Source organism: Pseudonaja textilis, chromosome 1 (genome assembly GCF_049901715.1).
Source record: "Pseudonaja textilis isolate UNSWEBS1 chromosome 1, rPseTex1.2, whole genome shotgun sequence".
Taxonomy (NCBI): Eukaryota; Metazoa; Chordata; class Lepidosauria; order Squamata; family Elapidae; genus Pseudonaja; species Pseudonaja textilis.
Genome location: NC_141990.1, coordinates 270,603,166 through 270,621,044, shown reverse-complemented (window position 1 = coordinate 270,621,044; position 17,879 = coordinate 270,603,166). Strand labels below are relative to the sequence as shown.

Sequence of the window (17,879 nt, the reverse complement as noted above, 5' to 3'; positions counted from 1 at the left end):
TGTGTGTGTATGTGTGTGTAGCTACTTCTATAAGATAGGCAATATAAACATCCTGGACAAAATTTCCTCCCATCAGACAGAAATTGAAGGTGTTCAGAACTTCTTGTGCCAACCACTCCCAAATGCCATCCCTCCATGAGTCCATTTAACTCATTACAACATAAATGAGGCAACAAAGAAAACCTTACAATGAATTTCCCCCCTTCCCCCCATAGTCTTTCCAGATGTCTTCTAGGGATTGAAGAAAATCTTTTAGTTTTCACTGGTCCATCTAAGGGTCCTCTCTTTCATGTCTGCTAGATGATGTTAGTCTTGGCTTGGTGGTAAGGCCTCGGGAAGGTGTGGTCCATTCTGTTTGCTGTGATGGCTTTCTACCAATTCCCTGGTTCAAATGGATGGAGGCAGCATTTGAGGCAGTGTGATCTGCTTTGTGGAGTTTTTTCTATGCAGGGCTGAAGGATATGAGAACAGGGCCACCTCCATTTTTTTTGTTTGGGGGCAGGGAGATTACCTTCTGTCTTTTATGAGCTTGTTTTTCCATTTCTCATTTAGAGAAATATAGTATTCTGCCTTTTTAATATTTCTAAAAATATTTCATTCTTGGGGATGGGCTTCCCAGAGTTGCATAAACAGAGGCATAGAATAAAAATCATGTGAATTATTACTACCACTTTATAAAGCTTTAGTAAGAACACACCAGGTATACTGCATCCCGTTTTCCTCACCACATGACAAAGAAGATGTTGAAACTGGAAAAAGAGCAAAGAGCAACTAAGACGATTAAAGGATTGGAGACTGAAACATCAAGACTGGTTGCAGAATTTGGGTTTGGCTAGTCTGGAAAAAAGAAGGGATAGGGGGCACAGGATAGCAGTATTCCAATATTTGAGAGATGCCACAAAGTGGAGGGGGTGAACCTACTTCCAAAGCACTTGTGGGCAGGAAAAGAAACAAGAGATGGAAACTAATCAAGGAGAGAAGCAACCTGGAATTAAGGAGAAACTTCGGAACAGCGAGAACAATTAACCAGTGGAACAGCTTCCCTCCAGAAGTTGTGGGTGTTTCATTACTGGAGGTTTTAAGAACAGACTGGAAAGTCACTTGTCTGAAATGGTACAGGGTCTCCTGCTTTAGCAGGGGGTTGGACTAGAAGACCTTGAAGGTCCCTTCCAGGTCTATTCTGACTGATTGATATCTTATTGTCTGATGAAGACAAGCATAATGAAAAAATTTGCATTGTTTGCTATGGCTGCAAAGGAAGATGCAAAGCACATTTTGACAAATAGTGCTGTTAATTATGGGGGGAGGGAAATCTGTTGAACTAATATGGTTGCTGTAATTTCATATGTGATCACCTAACATCTATGGTTGCAAATAAATATTTACATAAACAAACAATAAAAAATAAGCTTTTGGTTCCTAATGATGATTTACAATATAGACTATGGGAATATTTTAATATGCCAGTTGTTTTAATAGGATATTCTCAAATTTTTGAGTGGCTTGTTGTCCACAAAATCTCTGTGTCATATACCTAAAGTCAACGTTCTCACTTTTGTTTTTTGATTGCCAGTTCTGCTGTGCAAGGGGACAAGCTAGCAAGGCAAGTGTTGCAAACACCTGGCAGTTTGCAGGACTGATTTGATTTCAGCTTGGTAGCTCCCTCCATAATTTGTCAGAATTTTGTGACTATTATTATTTCATGGTGTCCAATCCTGATTTCCCCTCCTTGCCCTGCGATTGACTGATGACGGGACCTGTGCCAAATGAAATGTGTTACTGTAGTTTGAAAAGGCATAAGGCTGAGCAAGAAGAGTCCCTGCAGTTATCCTTGACCAGGTTTTCAAAGCTGGTTTGCTCTTCTCCTATTCCTAGGGCTGAGAGTGTGTGACTGGCTCAAGGTCACTCAGTTGCATCGTGCCTCAAGGCGGACTAGAGCCACTTCTGCCTTTTGATGTCTTAGCAACTAATAGGCGCAAACCATTTCTCGCTTTCTGATTTTGAAGAACTACATTTCCCACAAACCCGCACGGCGTGGTTTTATTCACCGCCCTAAATCTTTCGGGTTATAAATCGGGAGCCAAAGGCCAGGGGGCAAAATAAGCACGGCCGGGCCCTGAGTGGGAGCCGAGGGAAGCTTGGCTTTAGCCTTAGCAAACTTGCTCAGATGGCGGCGCGCATTTCGATCTTGCCCTCCCCTACCTGCCTGTATGACGATCCCGTCCAGGTGAAGATCGAGGGCCTCTCCCCGCTGCAGGAGGTGACAGTGGCGGCCTCCTTGGTGGATGAGGCCGGTTGCCTTTTCCAATCGCGCGCTTACTATCGGGCTGAAGGGAACGGAGAACTGGACCTCAGCTGCTCCCCCTCGCTGGGTGGGAGCTACTGCGGGGTCGAGCCCATGGGCCTACTGTGGTCGCTGGAATCCACGACGCCCTATAAGAGGCTGAGGAAGAGAAACGTCCTCGCCCCTTTCTGTGTCACCTACGAGGTGTACGACGGGCGCGGAGTCCCCGGCTCGCCCCTTTGCAGCTGCCGCAGCGAGAGGCGCTTCATAGCCGAAGGCGTGAACAGAGTGCCCGTCCGAGAAGGCCGGCTCCGAGCCACGCTTTTCTGCCCGCCCGGTGAGTTAGTTGCACGAATGGATGGGCCTAAAAACCCCGGGAGTCGCCGGGCTGAGATCTCTGAAAAAAAAACAAAAACGCGCTCAGGAGGGCTGTGGAAAAGCGGGCAGCGAATGAACTCGCTGGAAACGTTGCGTCATTGAAAATAGTGGAGTCCCTTCCATCTCAGGAGCTGCTTTCCTTCTAGGTTCCCAAATCCAGGCGAGTGTTCCCGTCATGTGAACCTCAGAGCAAATGAGCAAGACTGCATCTCTAGAAATTGCTATAGAGTTCATCTCTACCGGTGATGTCTTGAGAGTGGCAGATGTGCTTTTGATTTTCCTTCCTAGGTGCTCTTTGCTGTGGACACAACATATATTGTATGAAATTGAACACTTAAAATGCTACAGTTGTAGGCCATAAAACCTGGATTAAAATTCTAAGGAAACAGCAGCATTAAATCAGAATAGTTAAAATACTGAACTGTTCTAGATCTAAATAGAGAAGCATTCCAGCTAAGTAAAAGTAAGAATGCTGTTTCACAACTGGGTGAAACACTCCCTGGTGTCCATTTATCGTAGACCAGGAGGTGAAGTAAGGCTTCACTAGTCGTCTTAATGTTCCGCATTTATTCTCCAAGTGTGCTGGATATCTGCGTGTCTAGATGGTTTGATTTGGGGTTCTGGGAGCTCCACCAGCTGTTGGAGAACTGTAGCCTGGGAAAGGGTGTCGGAAGTTGTAGGTTTTGTAAGGGCCGGTGTCTGAATTTTCTTTCCAAAAGTATCCGCCGGTGTGGTTTTATAATCTTGTAAAACTCTGTTCTTTTTTATGTCTTTTTTAGGCCCTGGACCTTTCCCAGCACTTATTGATTTGTATGGAAGTGGAGGTGGACTTGTGGAGTACAGAGCAAGTCTTCTGGCAAGCAGAGGTTTTGTTACTCTGGCGCTTGCTTTTTTAGCTTTTGAAGATCTCCCAGCTTACCCAGAGTTCCTTGACTTAGATTATTTTGGTGAAGCAATAAAGTTCTTGCAGAGACACCAAAAGGTACCAAGCAAACTAAGATCATGGGTGATGGGGCGTTGACTTTTGAGCAAGAAATAATTGTAGTTTTTGTAGTACTACGCAGTTAATTTGAAGTGTTGTTGGAACTGAAAACTTTAGTTTATACTGAGATTCATAAATGTAAACTTATCTAGTTCTCTTTGGCCACCCTCACTCAACTTAGTGTTCTCCCAATTTGTTATGTATTTTGAATGTTATAATTGCAGATCATGTGGAGGAAATGAAGTTAGGAGATAGTTTTTAATTTAATTAATTTTTAATTAATGGGGGAAAGAATGGATGTGGATATTAACTTAATCCTTTTCCTATGGTTTCAGGTTAAATCTATGAAAATTGGAGTCCTGGGACTATCTAAAGGTGCAGATCTCGCTCTTGCTTTAGCTGCATTTTCGCCAGACATCCAAGCTGCTGTCAGCATTTCTGGCTCAGGGTTAAATGCTTTTCTCCCTTTGAAAGTGAAAGGACACACCATTCCACCTCATCCTTGTGATTTGGGGAAGGTCCAACTTACTGATGATCCGAATGTATTGAATATTTCTGAAATAATGGATGAACCCAAAGACCCATCGACCTGGCCATGCCGCATCCCTGTTGAAAAGTCCTTAAGCAAGTACCTCTTCATATGTGGACAGGATGACAGAAACTGGAAAAGTCAAATGTTCTGCCAAGAAGCTGTTAGTCGCCTTCAGCAGAAAGGACGTCATGTGGAGTTCTATTGCTATCCTGGAGCTGGGCACCTCTTGGAGCCTCCTTATATGCCCTTGTGCTATATTTCATTTCACAAGATAATTGGGTTATATATAATCTGGGGTGGAAAGTGGAAAGAACATGCAGAGGCACAGGAAGATGCCTGGCAAAGAATATTGGCTTTTTTCAGACAACACTTGCTGGAGTCAACTTTGAAAAGTACTTTATAGGCTGCAGTTTCATACTTGCTTGTAAGAAAGGCAGAATTGCTCGTGCTGCTTTAGATGTCAGTTGCTAACCAAGTTAAACTCTGAGTGATCGTCTTTAGAATGCATATTTTGCCACTTTCAGGTACACTTATGGGGCACCACAGTTTTTATTAGTTGGTGAAAACACTCCCAGCTGGAGACACTTAATCACCTTACACATACATCATATGTAATAAACAGATCTATCCTTCTGTCCAATCAGTTGCAGTTTGAGTATTTCATATTGATAGACCTGAATAAAACCTGAATAATCTGACTTGCAAATTGTTTCGTGGACTAGAGGCAAGCCATAAGGGTGTATTAGGTGTCGCCATGCTTTTGGTGGGCCCACACAAGTGAATTGCACATGCATATACAACCCACCAGAATACAGTTGCTATACCCCATAAACAATTTCTGCTTCCACCTCGATACAACATACAGATTCTCTCCCAGCTGTACATCTTTGTATTTGGATATTCAAGGTTACCCTGGTAGTAAAATGCTTAAGCTACTGCCACAAACGTCATTAGTGATGTAGTGGTTACAGGCCCTCCCTTTTACTTTTAGGAAAGTAACATCCCGTTCCTCTGCTGCCAATGACACTGGCAGCACAGTGCCTGGAGCCCAGGGGTGGGCTGCTATCAGTTCGCTTTAGTTCAGGTGAACTGGTATGAACGATGATCCGTTGGCCCCACCTACCCACCCCTGCCCTAGTCTGTCCTATATTTCCGTGTTTGTCGCTCAGCTGAGGTGTGGTACGGTGGATTGCCACACCTCAGCTGTTTTACTCACCCAGCGCTGCAGTAGAAAGTAAGTTTTAGAGCTGTAAATTGACGGTTTTCGAATGCTGTGCACGCTCACCAAACCAATAAAATCCCACCCCTAGTTGAGCCCCTCTTCTGCAAGGGCAGAGATCAATCTTGGGTTTATCTCTTTCAACCATGATTTAGAGCCCTTTCAATAAAGAGGTAAGCAAAGTGGCCCAGACAAGGAAGCTTGTATCTTAGCAGGTGCTAGGTTGCTTAGCCCACCATGAGTATTCTCTACAGTTTCCCATCATGAATGGTTGATAGATCCAAGTTCATCTCAAGACTCTCCTACTTCCTCTTCTATTATCTGTCTTACTATTCTCAGTCTTTTTGGGGTTCTGCTCTTTTAGACAGTAGCTCTCCTCTGCATGAGAATAGGTGACCTGGGAGGTACAAGTTGCCTAGTCTTTCCAGACCTGTTCATTTAGACTTGAGACTTGACTTGAGAAGGGCCGGTCTGTTCAGTTAACTTTCTTCAAAGAAAGCTATAGTCTTAAGTGGGCAGAAGTAAATATGGAACACTTTTCTGCCTCACAACATGTGATCCTTTTGTTTTAAGATTTTCCAAGACAGCTGAATTAATCGTCTTCTCTCCTTTCACTCTAACCTGACCGCAGTAGAGTTTTGTGAAAATAAAGTGGCTCAGAGCTGTTCCACGTCTCACCATAAGAGGGCAGTTTTCTGAAAAAAAAAGTAACAAAATGCCACCAAACTTGGCATGGGGAGGAGCTAGCAAAAATAGATGAACTTCAAAAATGGAATGGATTTGGACAAGGGTTGCAGAGAAGAAAATTTCAGAAGAATTTCCCTCATGCCTCCTTAGGGAAAATAGCCTGGCATGTTGCTGAAATTCCCCTTTTCCCAGCTGGTTGTGTGATGCAGAACAGAGCCTAGGCACCCAGCCATGTGCTTCCCTGTGCACATATACTTACAAAGCCACATGTAACACGAGGAGAAAACAAAAATACAGAGGTGTTTATGTTTCCTGTTTGGGCTGGGTACATAGGCAACAGACATATGTACACAACATCGATTAATCACTAGAGAAAATGTATGTAGATAGCTATATGCAACACATTAGTTCAATACAGTGAAAAAAACACCAGGTAGTCCTCTATTTAAGACCACAATTGAGCCCAACATTTCTGTTGTTAAGTGAGACAGTTAAGTGAATTTTACCCCGTTTTATGACATTTCTTACCCCAAGTTTTCACTACAGTTGTTTAGTAACACGGTTGTTAAGTGAATGTATCTTCCCCATTGACTTTGCTTGTCAGGTCACAAAAGCTGATCACATGACCCTGGGAAAATGCAACCGTCATAATTATGAACCAGTTGCCAAGTCTCTGAAAGTTGATCCCGTGAATATGGGGATGCTGCAGCGGTCATAAGTGTAAAAAATGACCCTAAGTCAACCTGTTTCAGTGCCATTGAAACTTGAAATGCTCACTAAACAGATGGTAAGTGGAGGACAACCTGTACAAAGTGTGCATACTCTGGCTCATTAAAACTGTGCCCTGTTTGTCATTGTGGCATCATGGAGAATAATTTAATATCCATCTGAGATTGCTCAATCCTGTCCATTCAGGAAGGCCATGAGAAACTGGCTGTTCTTCCAGGCCTAGGGGCCAGGATATGATTGCAGTTCCAATGTGTTTGTGTGCACTTTGGGGCACTGTTGTTTCCTTGGCAAGGTTTTTTCAAAAGTGGTTTATTATTACTGATTCTTTAAGGCTGAGCTAACATGTCTGGTCAGCCAGCTGCTTTCATGACTAAGAAGGCGTTAGAGTTCACGGTTTCTAAACTTTAAACTGGTGCCTTAAACGTTGCACTAAACTGGCTCTCAAGGTTTACAATGAGATTTTTAGGGACCATGTCCAGTTTCTTTTTAACAGAGCTGTAAAATTTGTTTGTTTTGGTTTTGGTTTGAAATCATATCAGAGACATATTGTAAGTCGCACTCAAATACGGTACATAAGTGATGCAAACGAATTATTGATATAGATAACTCAGAGACTTTGCAAGACTGATCTTATGTAAGAATTTAAAGAAACCTCTATTTTTTGGAATAGTTTAAATGAATTATATTTGTATTTATATTCTGCAATAAAATTCTTTAAAGATTAAAAACAAATAGTGCCGTAAACATTCCTGCATGGAGAAGTTTGTATTTCTCTCCTGAAAACTGATCAATGTACAACCCAGTTAAAGTAGGACTTTGGGCAATTACAACTTATATTTATTATGGCATCAGTTGTAGCAGAATAAAGGCGGCTGTTTGAAATGTAATTACGATGTAACTACAGAGTTTGAACGGTATGTAATATATAGTTTCTTTTCTATTATTGCACCAAAATCCAAGCTTCATTTTTAACACTCATTTACAAACCTCAAATGTATTTCTTTTCTTACTGAATCCTATTCTACCTATTAGATTTCATGAAACATAAAAGAAACATTTGTACTCCAGAAATTACATAATGGCCCAAATTAGGGTTTCTGTCAAATCTAAAAACCTCACTTGTTGCTATTTTCATTTAATTGATCATTCAACTTGTCAGAAGGTTGCAAAAGTTGATGACGAGATGCCAGGACACTGCAACCATCATAAATATGAAGCAGTTGTCAAGCATCCGAATGTAAATCACATGACCATGGGGAAACCTGCAAGGATCATGTGTGAAAAATGGTCACAAGTCACTTTTTTTCCAGTGCTGTTGTAATTGTGAATGGTCACTAAATGAACTACTGTAAGTTCTCTCTCTCTCTCTCTCTCTCTCCCTCCCTCTCTTTCTCCCTCCTCATCCTCTTTATTACTAAGCAGAGTTTCAAAGGTGATTGATTTAGGGGAGTCTAAAGAAAACTTTAGATACATGGATTTCAGCTCCCAGAATTCCCCAACCAGCTTTCTTTTTATGTTTGCTTGGCTTTTTAGCCCTTGGTCAACAACTTAAAAGGAGCTAGAATTCCTACAATGGTGCCAGCAAGGATCAATTTTTGGCAGCTCCTATTATAGCAGCTCTGCCTGAAGCACCTTTTGGTTTTGCTTCTCAGTGACTGCTGTCACTTTATGAATTACAGAGCCACATGTAGAATTTTCTGATACTGTTTAAATGTGAAATGTAAACTGATTCCTAATTGTAAAAATGTCTGTTAAAAAGGAAATGCATGATTTTTTTTGGCACACTCAGGACAACAAATAATGGCCAATAGGACATGCATATTCAAATGATCTCATCATGTTAAAACATTGCCAAATGTTGCTGAAGAGCATATCAGACTTTTTGACTAAAGCGTTACATTTTTAGTTGGGTCTGAAAGAAATAGATGTAAAGTTCAGGGAGAAAAAGAAATGGCCTTGGTTTTGTATTTGATTTCCCTTGTTTTTCGTCTATGGTCTATAGAACAGATGGGAAATACTGCTTGTATCAAGATATCCCTTTTCCTAATGTTATACTGACAGGCAAAATCCAAAGGAGTGCTACATTTTTTAAGAGAAGGAGAACTCCAATGCCCCAACTGTTTTTCACTTCCCATTGGTGGAATGATTCTTCTATAAAAAAAAACTGGTTAGTATTTGAGTCTTTAGCAACAATCTTCACTTCAGTTATCCAGCTTAATTAAAATTTAATTGCTCAGTAACATAAGAAGATATTCCTGAAGATTATGGCATAATGTTGTGTCCAACCTGTTTTTTCCAATATTTCATGCTTCTCTTGTTTATGATTTTCTTTATGCCATAAGAATCTTCAAATAAAAACTTGCTTCCAGTATTAAACTGCAGTAGAGAGAAGAATCAATAACAAATGTTAGTTAAAACAGATATAGCTAGAAGCTTTAATCTGGTAGACATTTAAATGAATGTTAAGGCTTAATTAAGCATGCAACATTTTTTGGAAACATAATCTTTTCATATAAGCTAGGTTTGGGTAGTTTTTACTTAAACTATGACTCTATACATGGGACCTTTTGTTAATTTCTCTTCTGCTCGGCATGCAATCTCCTCCAAGTCTCTCATCATTTATTTGTTAGCTACCCATCTTCACTCCAAAATGAGATGTGCAGCAAATAAATTTAATAAACGAATAAATAAATCTTGCCTCAAGACACTCTCATGTCACATTATGAATCCACATTCTGCCATTTTGATTTATTTTAGTTAAAATCAGAATCAGATGTGCTACGGTGTATGGTGAACATAAATGCAACAGCATGAGTTTTACAATATAATTTGGGTCCTCTTGGTTTTTTTTTTAAATAATCGACTATTTTTAAAATAATCACTTTCCATTTCTTTATGCAGGGATTAAGCGCACCTCTGCTGAAGTAGCTGAAGGTATGGTAGATTTTGCCAGTGGCATGTCACCATATGGGATGATTGAACTCACACTTATAATAAAGATGAATTGAACACATTGATAAATCTGTGTGACTATAACATCCAGAATAATAAAGAACTGATTTTGCAAGCCTTGATGGTAGCAGTAAAAAGAAGATAGCAACAAATAATGGCATCATCCCAAATTCATCCTGGTGGAGTTTTGAATTAATTTCTGTTTATTTGCAAAGAAATGGAAAAGGGCATCTAGGAATATTTTTCTATATCATCGTCATCACCATCACCATCACCACCATCATCATCATCATCATGGCATGTGAGCTAGGGAATTCTGGGAGTTAATGTCCACATGTCTTAAAGTTGCCACGGTTGAGAAATATTGATTTAATGGCATATGTCTCTGCTTTTAGTGATGTGATAAATATGAAGTATTTTGAAAGAACCCCATTTAATTGCTGTGCACTTACATAACACCATAGGCTTTAATGTGTTTAATAACGGATGTTGGGATGCTGAGAAAGGAAAATCTGATGTACAGCACATAGATTGGAAGCTCTCATATTCTCAGAGTGAGGTTTCATTTCTTAAACTCAAGATGGCAGTGTTTTACCAGGTTTTTTTTAAAAAAGTACAAACCTGGAAATCAGTTTTAGATATGGAAAAAACCAGGCTGAGAACCCAGATTATTTTCTTTTACATCCAATTTGTTTGACCTCTCAGTGCTATTTATCATTTAACAAATGTGTACCTGTGTGTTGTCTGTCCAAAATTTCAAAGGAAAGGGAAATACTAAATTGGGCAAATAATATGGAAGATGGACCAGATATTTTTCCCTCAGTGTTAATTTCCTGATGGTTCTTCTCCACTGTTTTATTTGCATTAAAAAAAATGTATTTATTTAATGGCCCTGCTTCCATAACATGCCTGTCTCAGTCACAAATCTAATACCGTACATTCCCCTCATGGGAGGTTTCATTAGCATATAACTAACAATTAGATTAAAAACCACCCGTTTGGGGCTGCCTAGAACCCCACCTTCTTCCTCCAGGACATGCTTGGTATGCCTTTGCATCAGGAGAGTCTTGGCATGGCTACATGACATCACCAGTTCTCTTCCTATTATGCAGCGGAAGCATAGCCAGTGGGTGGGAAGAAGCCCCCAAAATCAAGATTTTGACTGTGATTGAAAACCATTTTTACCCCTTTTTCTAGGACTAAGCACTGTGGGAAGCCCCCCTCCGCCCCCCGCCCCCCCGAGAATGTAATATTTTGGGGAATATTAAAAAGAGGCAGAATATTATATTTCCCCAAAAGAGAAACGGAGAAAAGTCTTAATAAAGGCAGAAAGGAACCCCAGTTTTCCTGCCATAGGGGAACGACCTCAAGCAGAAGCCTCAAGTGTTTAGAAGTGGATATTTTGTACCCATGAAGATAGCCAGGCCATCCTATTCATAAATAAAACGCCTTCAGCCACAGCTCCCACAGAAGGCTGGAGCTGCTGGGATTAAAATGTATATTCCACACCCAATTCCAGGGACAGGGCATGATCTCCCAGCCACAATGGGAGCCAGGCAACCATAATTAGAATACTAAAAGGGCACACTCAGGCACAGGTCAAAGTATATTTCACAACGACAGGCATCTCAATCACAAACCCCCAAAGAATGTATAAAAGCCCACTTATCCCAACCCTGTTTTATCAGCCACCCCAGAAACATGCTGCTGTCACTGAAGTTTCTGGAAATTAAAATAAACAGAGGCCTTCTTTCCTTGCTGCAAGCCTCCATTTTATTTCCAGCATCTTTCTCCTGGCTTGGAACTCGACCAGTTTTTAGTTCCAGCAGCACTAAGCAGTAGATAGGCAATCAGGGACAATGGATTGAGTGGTTGAAGATAATTTATCCCTGTGAACAATCTGTGATCTGGTTTGGGTTAAATAAACTTCCTAAACCAGTTGAATGAACAGGGCAATAATTCCATGATAATTGGGATGATAATTCCATCACAAGCTTAATGCACACATATACCCCTTAAATCTGTTGCTACTTTTTGATGCATGGATAATGTAATGCCATTAAAGATACTAATGGCTGGGGTCACATAATGTATTACTTTAACTATGTATCAGTAGTGTACTATCAAGGCATGCTAGATTTCAGAGCAAAATGAGTAAGAAAAATGTCACAGTGAGAATCAACACCATTGGTCTACCAATTCCCATTTCAGTTCCCCTTTATCCTCATGGAATTTCAACACTGTGCCTATGGGAAAACTGAAGTGGTCCCACAAATGGGAATTTTAGACAGATTCTGAAAACAAGAATGTCAGTGAATCACTGATCATTCATAGATGTCTGCAAGTAAGGAAAAGTACATCCTGATGCAAATAGTCCCGTATGCATTTACAAGTGATATAAAAGTTCATATATGGAAGGGCAGACCTTGGCTCGTTCTATCACAATGCACATTTTGTCATTTTGGTGTTATCATGGACAATAATGAATGCCTACACATTCAGCTATTCATATGAAGCAGGTTCTAAGGAGGTGCTTTAAAGCCAAACTCAAAGCTTTATTTAGAGTTAAAACTTAACACCTTTGGCAAATCTTGACTGAGTTCAGTCACTATAGGAGGTTTACATGGCATGCCAACTTACCCATGCCCTAACTAAATGTGTGACACAATCAGGGCCAACATACTGCCACCTGTTACTTGCAGAACCACTTCTCCCTGACAGTATCTGTCCCTCCCACCAGATTGGATAGAGTAGGTGCACTCCAGAATTCTTTCTATTTAGTGTACCTTTTTGGTAGCTGCCCCTACTTTAAGGAACACTCTCCTCATGGTGATTCTGCAGGCTCCCAGCCTTTCAGCTTTTCAGAAGGCCATCAAGAACTGACTTACCCAGAACGTGGGATAGAATGAGGACATCTGGGTTTTGGGGCATCTCATGGAGTTGGCTGAAGTGCTGGGTGTTTGTTTTCTGGTTTATGATTACAGGATTTTATACTGTTGTCTGCTGTCCAGGATTGTGTTTAAGATGGGTGCCTGTATAAACCTTTTAAATAAATGAATAAATAAATCTGTGCTGTTGAACATACAGTTCTGGATACAAATTGTCAAGGAGAACAGAGGGATGTTGCTTCCAAAACTACAGAAGCATCTTTCAGGTGTAGAATAGAATACAGAGTTGGAAGGGACCTTAGAGTATGAGTCAAGTAAAAACAAGTAGAATTTGATAGAGTTTGTTCAGGAGTGTCATATTTCTTATAAAATGTCATCTGCTAGTTTAGCTTCATAATGCGATCAAGAGAAACTTGTAATGATTTTAATAACAAAAAGCCACAAGGTTCAAGGAGACAACTTGATCTTCCAGTTTTCCCACTCATGTTATGCTACACTGCTTCTCTTTTTCTTTGTAGAGAGGATTTATGAGCGTAGGTGTAGCTAATACAAGTAAAAGTATTATTTAATGCCGTTAATACTACATGTAATATTTATATATACAAAGGAATACATCAATTTTATGTAATTATAGTACAGTAGTATAGTAAATATATGTGGTGCCAGGATGGTTTCCCCCTGGGTACTGTTCCTCATCACATTGGTCAGGTCCAAAACTCAATTATTAGTTCCTTCCCAGATTTGAAATATAAAGGTGTGGTGGATTAATTTCTAATTTTCATATATGCTTGGAGTGCATTGGAAGTGTAATGGGAACAAGGCAAATGCTGTGAGCGAAAAGAAAAGAGAATGGCCTTGAGGGGCAGGAGGAAGAGGCAACAGATAAAATAGGCCTGATTTGGTGGATGGAGTGTAATATAAGTAAACATCTCAGACAAGCTCCTCCCTACTTCTCATAAAGATAAAGGAAAAGAGAGGGAAACATGTTTCAAATTGCAAATTCTGTTGCTATAACTTTATTATAAATGCAGTATTCATCTAAATTATACTGGATTTCTAGACTAACCTATTTTGAACGGCTGACACTTTGAGACTTGCCTAGAGCTTGAGGCTGAAGGACTTGAAATTGTGTAGTTCTGTAGCTCTCTGTACCACAATGCCCAAGAAGTGCATGTTGACCTGCAGTTCTGAGCCAATGGAATCAAAGTGTTGAGAAGCACAGTGAAAATGTGGGAGAGATATATTGACTTCCTCTTCCTTCCAAAATCAGGAACATTTCCAGAGGAATTGTACTTGTCAAGGGAATGAGAATGATAAACCTTTTGGTGTGAAGCCTCAGATTTTCTACAGAAAATAATATGGAACAATGGAACTTATGCCGCTTCTTGATAAGTGGAGTTAACTTTTTGAAGGAGACAAAAATGGTTTCATTTTGATAGGATGCTTAAAATGGGACAAACATTAAGGTTTATGATCTGCCTTGCTATGATACTGCAGGCTACTCCAACTCTGTTCACTTTCAGGGAATCAGTTTCTCAACAACTAGGCTTAACACTTTCATGATGGGAAATTATTTTCTCTTTTGGAGGTGTATATTGGAGGGGTCACCCTACAGCATTTGCCATGAAATTTCATTTTAATGTATGCTGATTAGTGTACATTCAAAGTGACAATAAAGTTATTATTCTATTCTGTTCTGTTGTTCTGTTCTGTTCTTTCATTCCATTCCACAGTGGAAGTTTTTATTCCATTCATCAGCATAGCTTTTGGGGAGACCCCTAGGTAAGTAACAAAGCAAGTGTGGCAAGGACTACAACACCTAACTGATTATAAGAGCAGCATGAGGAAGTTGGTTGACGATGATGCCTCGTTGGTAGAAGAGTGGAACACCTTCTCCCGCGATGAGGTGAAAAGACCTGAGCCTGTAGCCCCTGCCTGCTGGCCTTCTAATTCCCAGCCACTCACCATGAATGAACACCAAGTGAGAGCAGTATTGAAGGCCATGAAGGCCAGTAAAGCTGCAGGTCCAGATGGGGTGCTATGGATAATAGTAGACTTGCACTGACCAATTAGCAGAGGTCCTGACAAGGATCTTAAACATCTCCTTGCATATGTATCTATTCTATTCTATTCTATTCTATTCTTTATTCTGAGAGAGGAGAGGTCTGCACTGAGACGACCTTTTCCTTTGTAATCTCTTTGCCTTGGAGAAGATTAAAGTCTCAGATTAAAATATTAAAATCTAGATAAGTAAATGTAAGTTATAGTCTGTCTTCATAGCATTCATAGCTTTATACTGTAGATCAGGGGTCTTCAAACTTGACAGTTTTAAAAGTTGTGGACTTCAAATCCCAGAATTCCTCTTCTAGTCCTATTAGCTTAGGAATTCTGGGAGTTGAAGTCTACAAGAATTAAACTTGTCAAGTTTGAAGTCTCTTGCTGTAGATTATTATCTACTGGATTAGTATCTCTCACAAAAGGCTGTTTAGGCTGCTGATAGTATAACTGCATGATAAGAAACGGTCCATTAAAACATCCATGACATGAACGTAATAAAATAAACTCTATTCACACATCTAGATACAAATGGAATCATCTCTCCATAGGCTGTCTGAAATAGTTTGGTTTTTAATAATAGTAGTAGTAGTAGTAGTAGTAGTAGTAGTAACAACAACAACAACAACAACAACAACAACAATAATAATAATAATAATAATAATAATAATAATAATAATAATAATAATAATAAACAGTATAAGGACCAATATAATTCCCAGAAAGAGCTTGTTTCATAATGCAGTCCAGTCATTAAGAACAAACAGCATGTAATCACATGTGGGACCTCTGGGTACCTGGTGTGTAAAAGATATCTCAGTCCACAGAAAAAGGGAGGTGTGAGAAATGTTTCAGAAGGAAGCCTTCCTAGTTTTCTGAAGAGTCAAACGAAATGTGGGGAGGAATATTTTTAATCTCATAGATTCTGATAATTTAACCTTACAATAAGGATAGAGTTAGTACTCCTGGTAGGCTTCTTGTCTGGATTACCTTGAAAAGCTGACAGCTCCTATGAGCTTCTTTTTTAAAAAAAAAATATTTTATTAATTTTCCAAAGTTTAAAAACATAAAATAAAATTATATACATTGTTATCAACATCAAGACATCTTTTACATTTCCTTACATTTTTCAATATACGATTACTTATTCCATTACCATTACATCTTATTCTTGTTACAAATCAATACATTTCATCTTACATTTCAATCTTTTCTATAACATATATACATATATACATATTTACATAATTCCTTATTCTTTTCCTAATGGCCATTTTATTTTCTTTTTATTTCTAAACCACCCAGACCAGGCATCCCAGTATATAGGCATCCCATCTATAGTATATTATATAATATATTATATAGTATAGTGTAGTATATGAGTATATTTTATCTATTGTCTTGTGAAAATGAGCATCAATGGTTGTTTCTGATCTTATGCACCAGTGTCTTATGCTCTGCAAAGCAACATTTGTTATTTCTAATCTATTGTATTCTGTCTTTTCTTTTAACAGATAACAGATAATCAGAGTTGGAAGGGAACTTGTAGGTCATCTAGTCCAATCCCCCACCCAAGCGAGAGACCCTACACTATTTCTGACAGATGGCAGTCCAATCTCTTCTTGAAAGTCTCAAGTGATGGTGCTCCCACAACTTCCGAGGGTAAGCTGTTCCATTGGTTGATTGTTCTCACTGTCAGAAAGCTTCTCCTTATTTCCAGGTTAAATCTCTCCTTGTTCAGTTTCCATCTATTATTCCTTGTCTGGCCTACAGGCGCTTTAGAAAATAGCTTGACCCCTTCCTTTCTGTGGCAGCCCCTCAAACATTGGAAGACCTCTATCATGTCTCCCCTGGTCTTTCTCTTTACTAGACTAGCCAAGCCCAGTTCCTGCAACAGTTCATTGTATGTTTTAGCCTCCAGTCCCCTAATCATCCTGGTTGCTCTTCTCTGTACTTTTTCTAGAGTCTCAACATCTTTTTTATAATGTGGTGAACAAAACTGGATGTAGTACTTGAAGTAGAGAGTATGTATGTTTGGTCGAAGGCTTCTTCATAATTTCCATTACATTCCTTTTCATCTTCATCATCTGTCCTTCATTTTCATTATAAGAGATAATTACTTTATTTGTCAATATCGAAATGCCTGGAATACTCCTTTGCTTATTTTTAGTCAGCTGTTGTCTCTCATTATCTTTCCACTTTTGCTGTCATTTCTGCTTGGCACATCTGGCAAATCAACCTGGTGTGATCCAAAAGAACCCATCTTGTCTCTCTGATCTTTAATGAAAGCAAGTTCCTTGGTAGTTTCCTCTCCTTATCAATAATTTCCTCCCTTGCCCTGAACTGTATAGTCTTGTGGCCTAGTGTTCCTTAAGATCTGTGCACTGGATATGGCGAGAGGCTCTTTAATTGTCACTTGGTCTTTCCTTTAGGAAGGGAGCCTTATGCATTTTAAAAATAGGTATAAAATATTCAAAATTGGTGAGTGGAATCCTGAAGGAAGGGCTGGAGTGTTTATTCTGTCTCGGGTGGTACTGTAGTGATGTCTGGAAAAGAAAGATTATTCAGGATTTTCTTATATTGCTTAGTGCAGGGTTTTTCAAATTTGGCAACTTTAAAGTCCACATATCTTAAAGTTGCCAAGTTTCAAAAACACTGGCTTACTGTAGTGCAGAGGTGATATTCAGCAGGTTCTGACCACCTCTGACTGGCATCTCCCCATCTATTCTCTGCTTTGAGTCCCAGCTGATTGGCTGTATCTTCTTTTGTTGTCCTGCACAGGAGAATGGAGCTGGAAAGCAGGTTAATGGGGTGGGGAGGGAATGGGGATTTTGCAATAACTTTCCCCCAGGAGTGGGGGGGGGAATGGAGATTTTGCAGTATCCTTCTTCTGCTATGCCCACCAAGCCATGCCCACCAAGCCACATCATGTCCACCAAGCCATGCCCACAGAACAGGTAGTAATTTTTTTTTGAATCCCACCACTGCTGTAGTGTATGTGGGCAGTAAAAGCAAGAGGCAGTCCCTTAATGTACTGCAATCCCATCTGTCTAAGAGCAAAAGAGGAAAAAGAGAAAACTATAACTATTTCCAACATGTGCAACCAATGGTGGCACAGTGGTAGCATATCTTGGATACATCTCAGGTGCTATTTGCAGAAAACTATACAAATA

The 17,879-nt window shown here is 39.8% G+C and overlaps 1 protein-coding gene across 1 annotated transcript; it reads left to right on the top strand.

Annotated features, from left to right (window-relative positions):
* The first annotated feature begins 2,044 nt into the window (after positions 1–2,044).
* LOC113442259 (acyl-coenzyme A thioesterase 1-like) lies at positions 2,045–4,814 on the top strand. Its single transcript, XM_026709732.2, has 3 exons — positions 2,045–2,621; positions 3,442–3,644; positions 3,980–4,814. Exons 1-3 carry the CDS (start codon positions 2,168–2,170, stop codon positions 4,577–4,579), a joined length of 1,257 nt encoding a protein of 418 aa, XP_026565517.2. The 5' UTR covers positions 2,045–2,167; the 3' UTR covers positions 4,580–4,814.
* The last annotated feature ends 13,065 nt before the right edge of the window (positions 4,815–17,879 follow it).

Coding starts and splice junctions, on each gene's coding strand:
- LOC113442259 (XM_026709732.2), top strand. CDS start 2,168: ATGGCGGCGCGCATTTCGATCTTGCCCTCCCCTACCTGCCTGTATGAC. Junction 2,622..3,441: donor CACGCTTTTCTGCCCGCCCG/GTGAGTTAGTTG, acceptor TGTCTTTTTTAG/GCCCTGGACCTTTCCCAGCA. Junction 3,645..3,979: donor TCTTGCAGAGACACCAAAAG/GTACCAAGCAAA, acceptor CTATGGTTTCAG/GTTAAATCTATGAAAATTGG.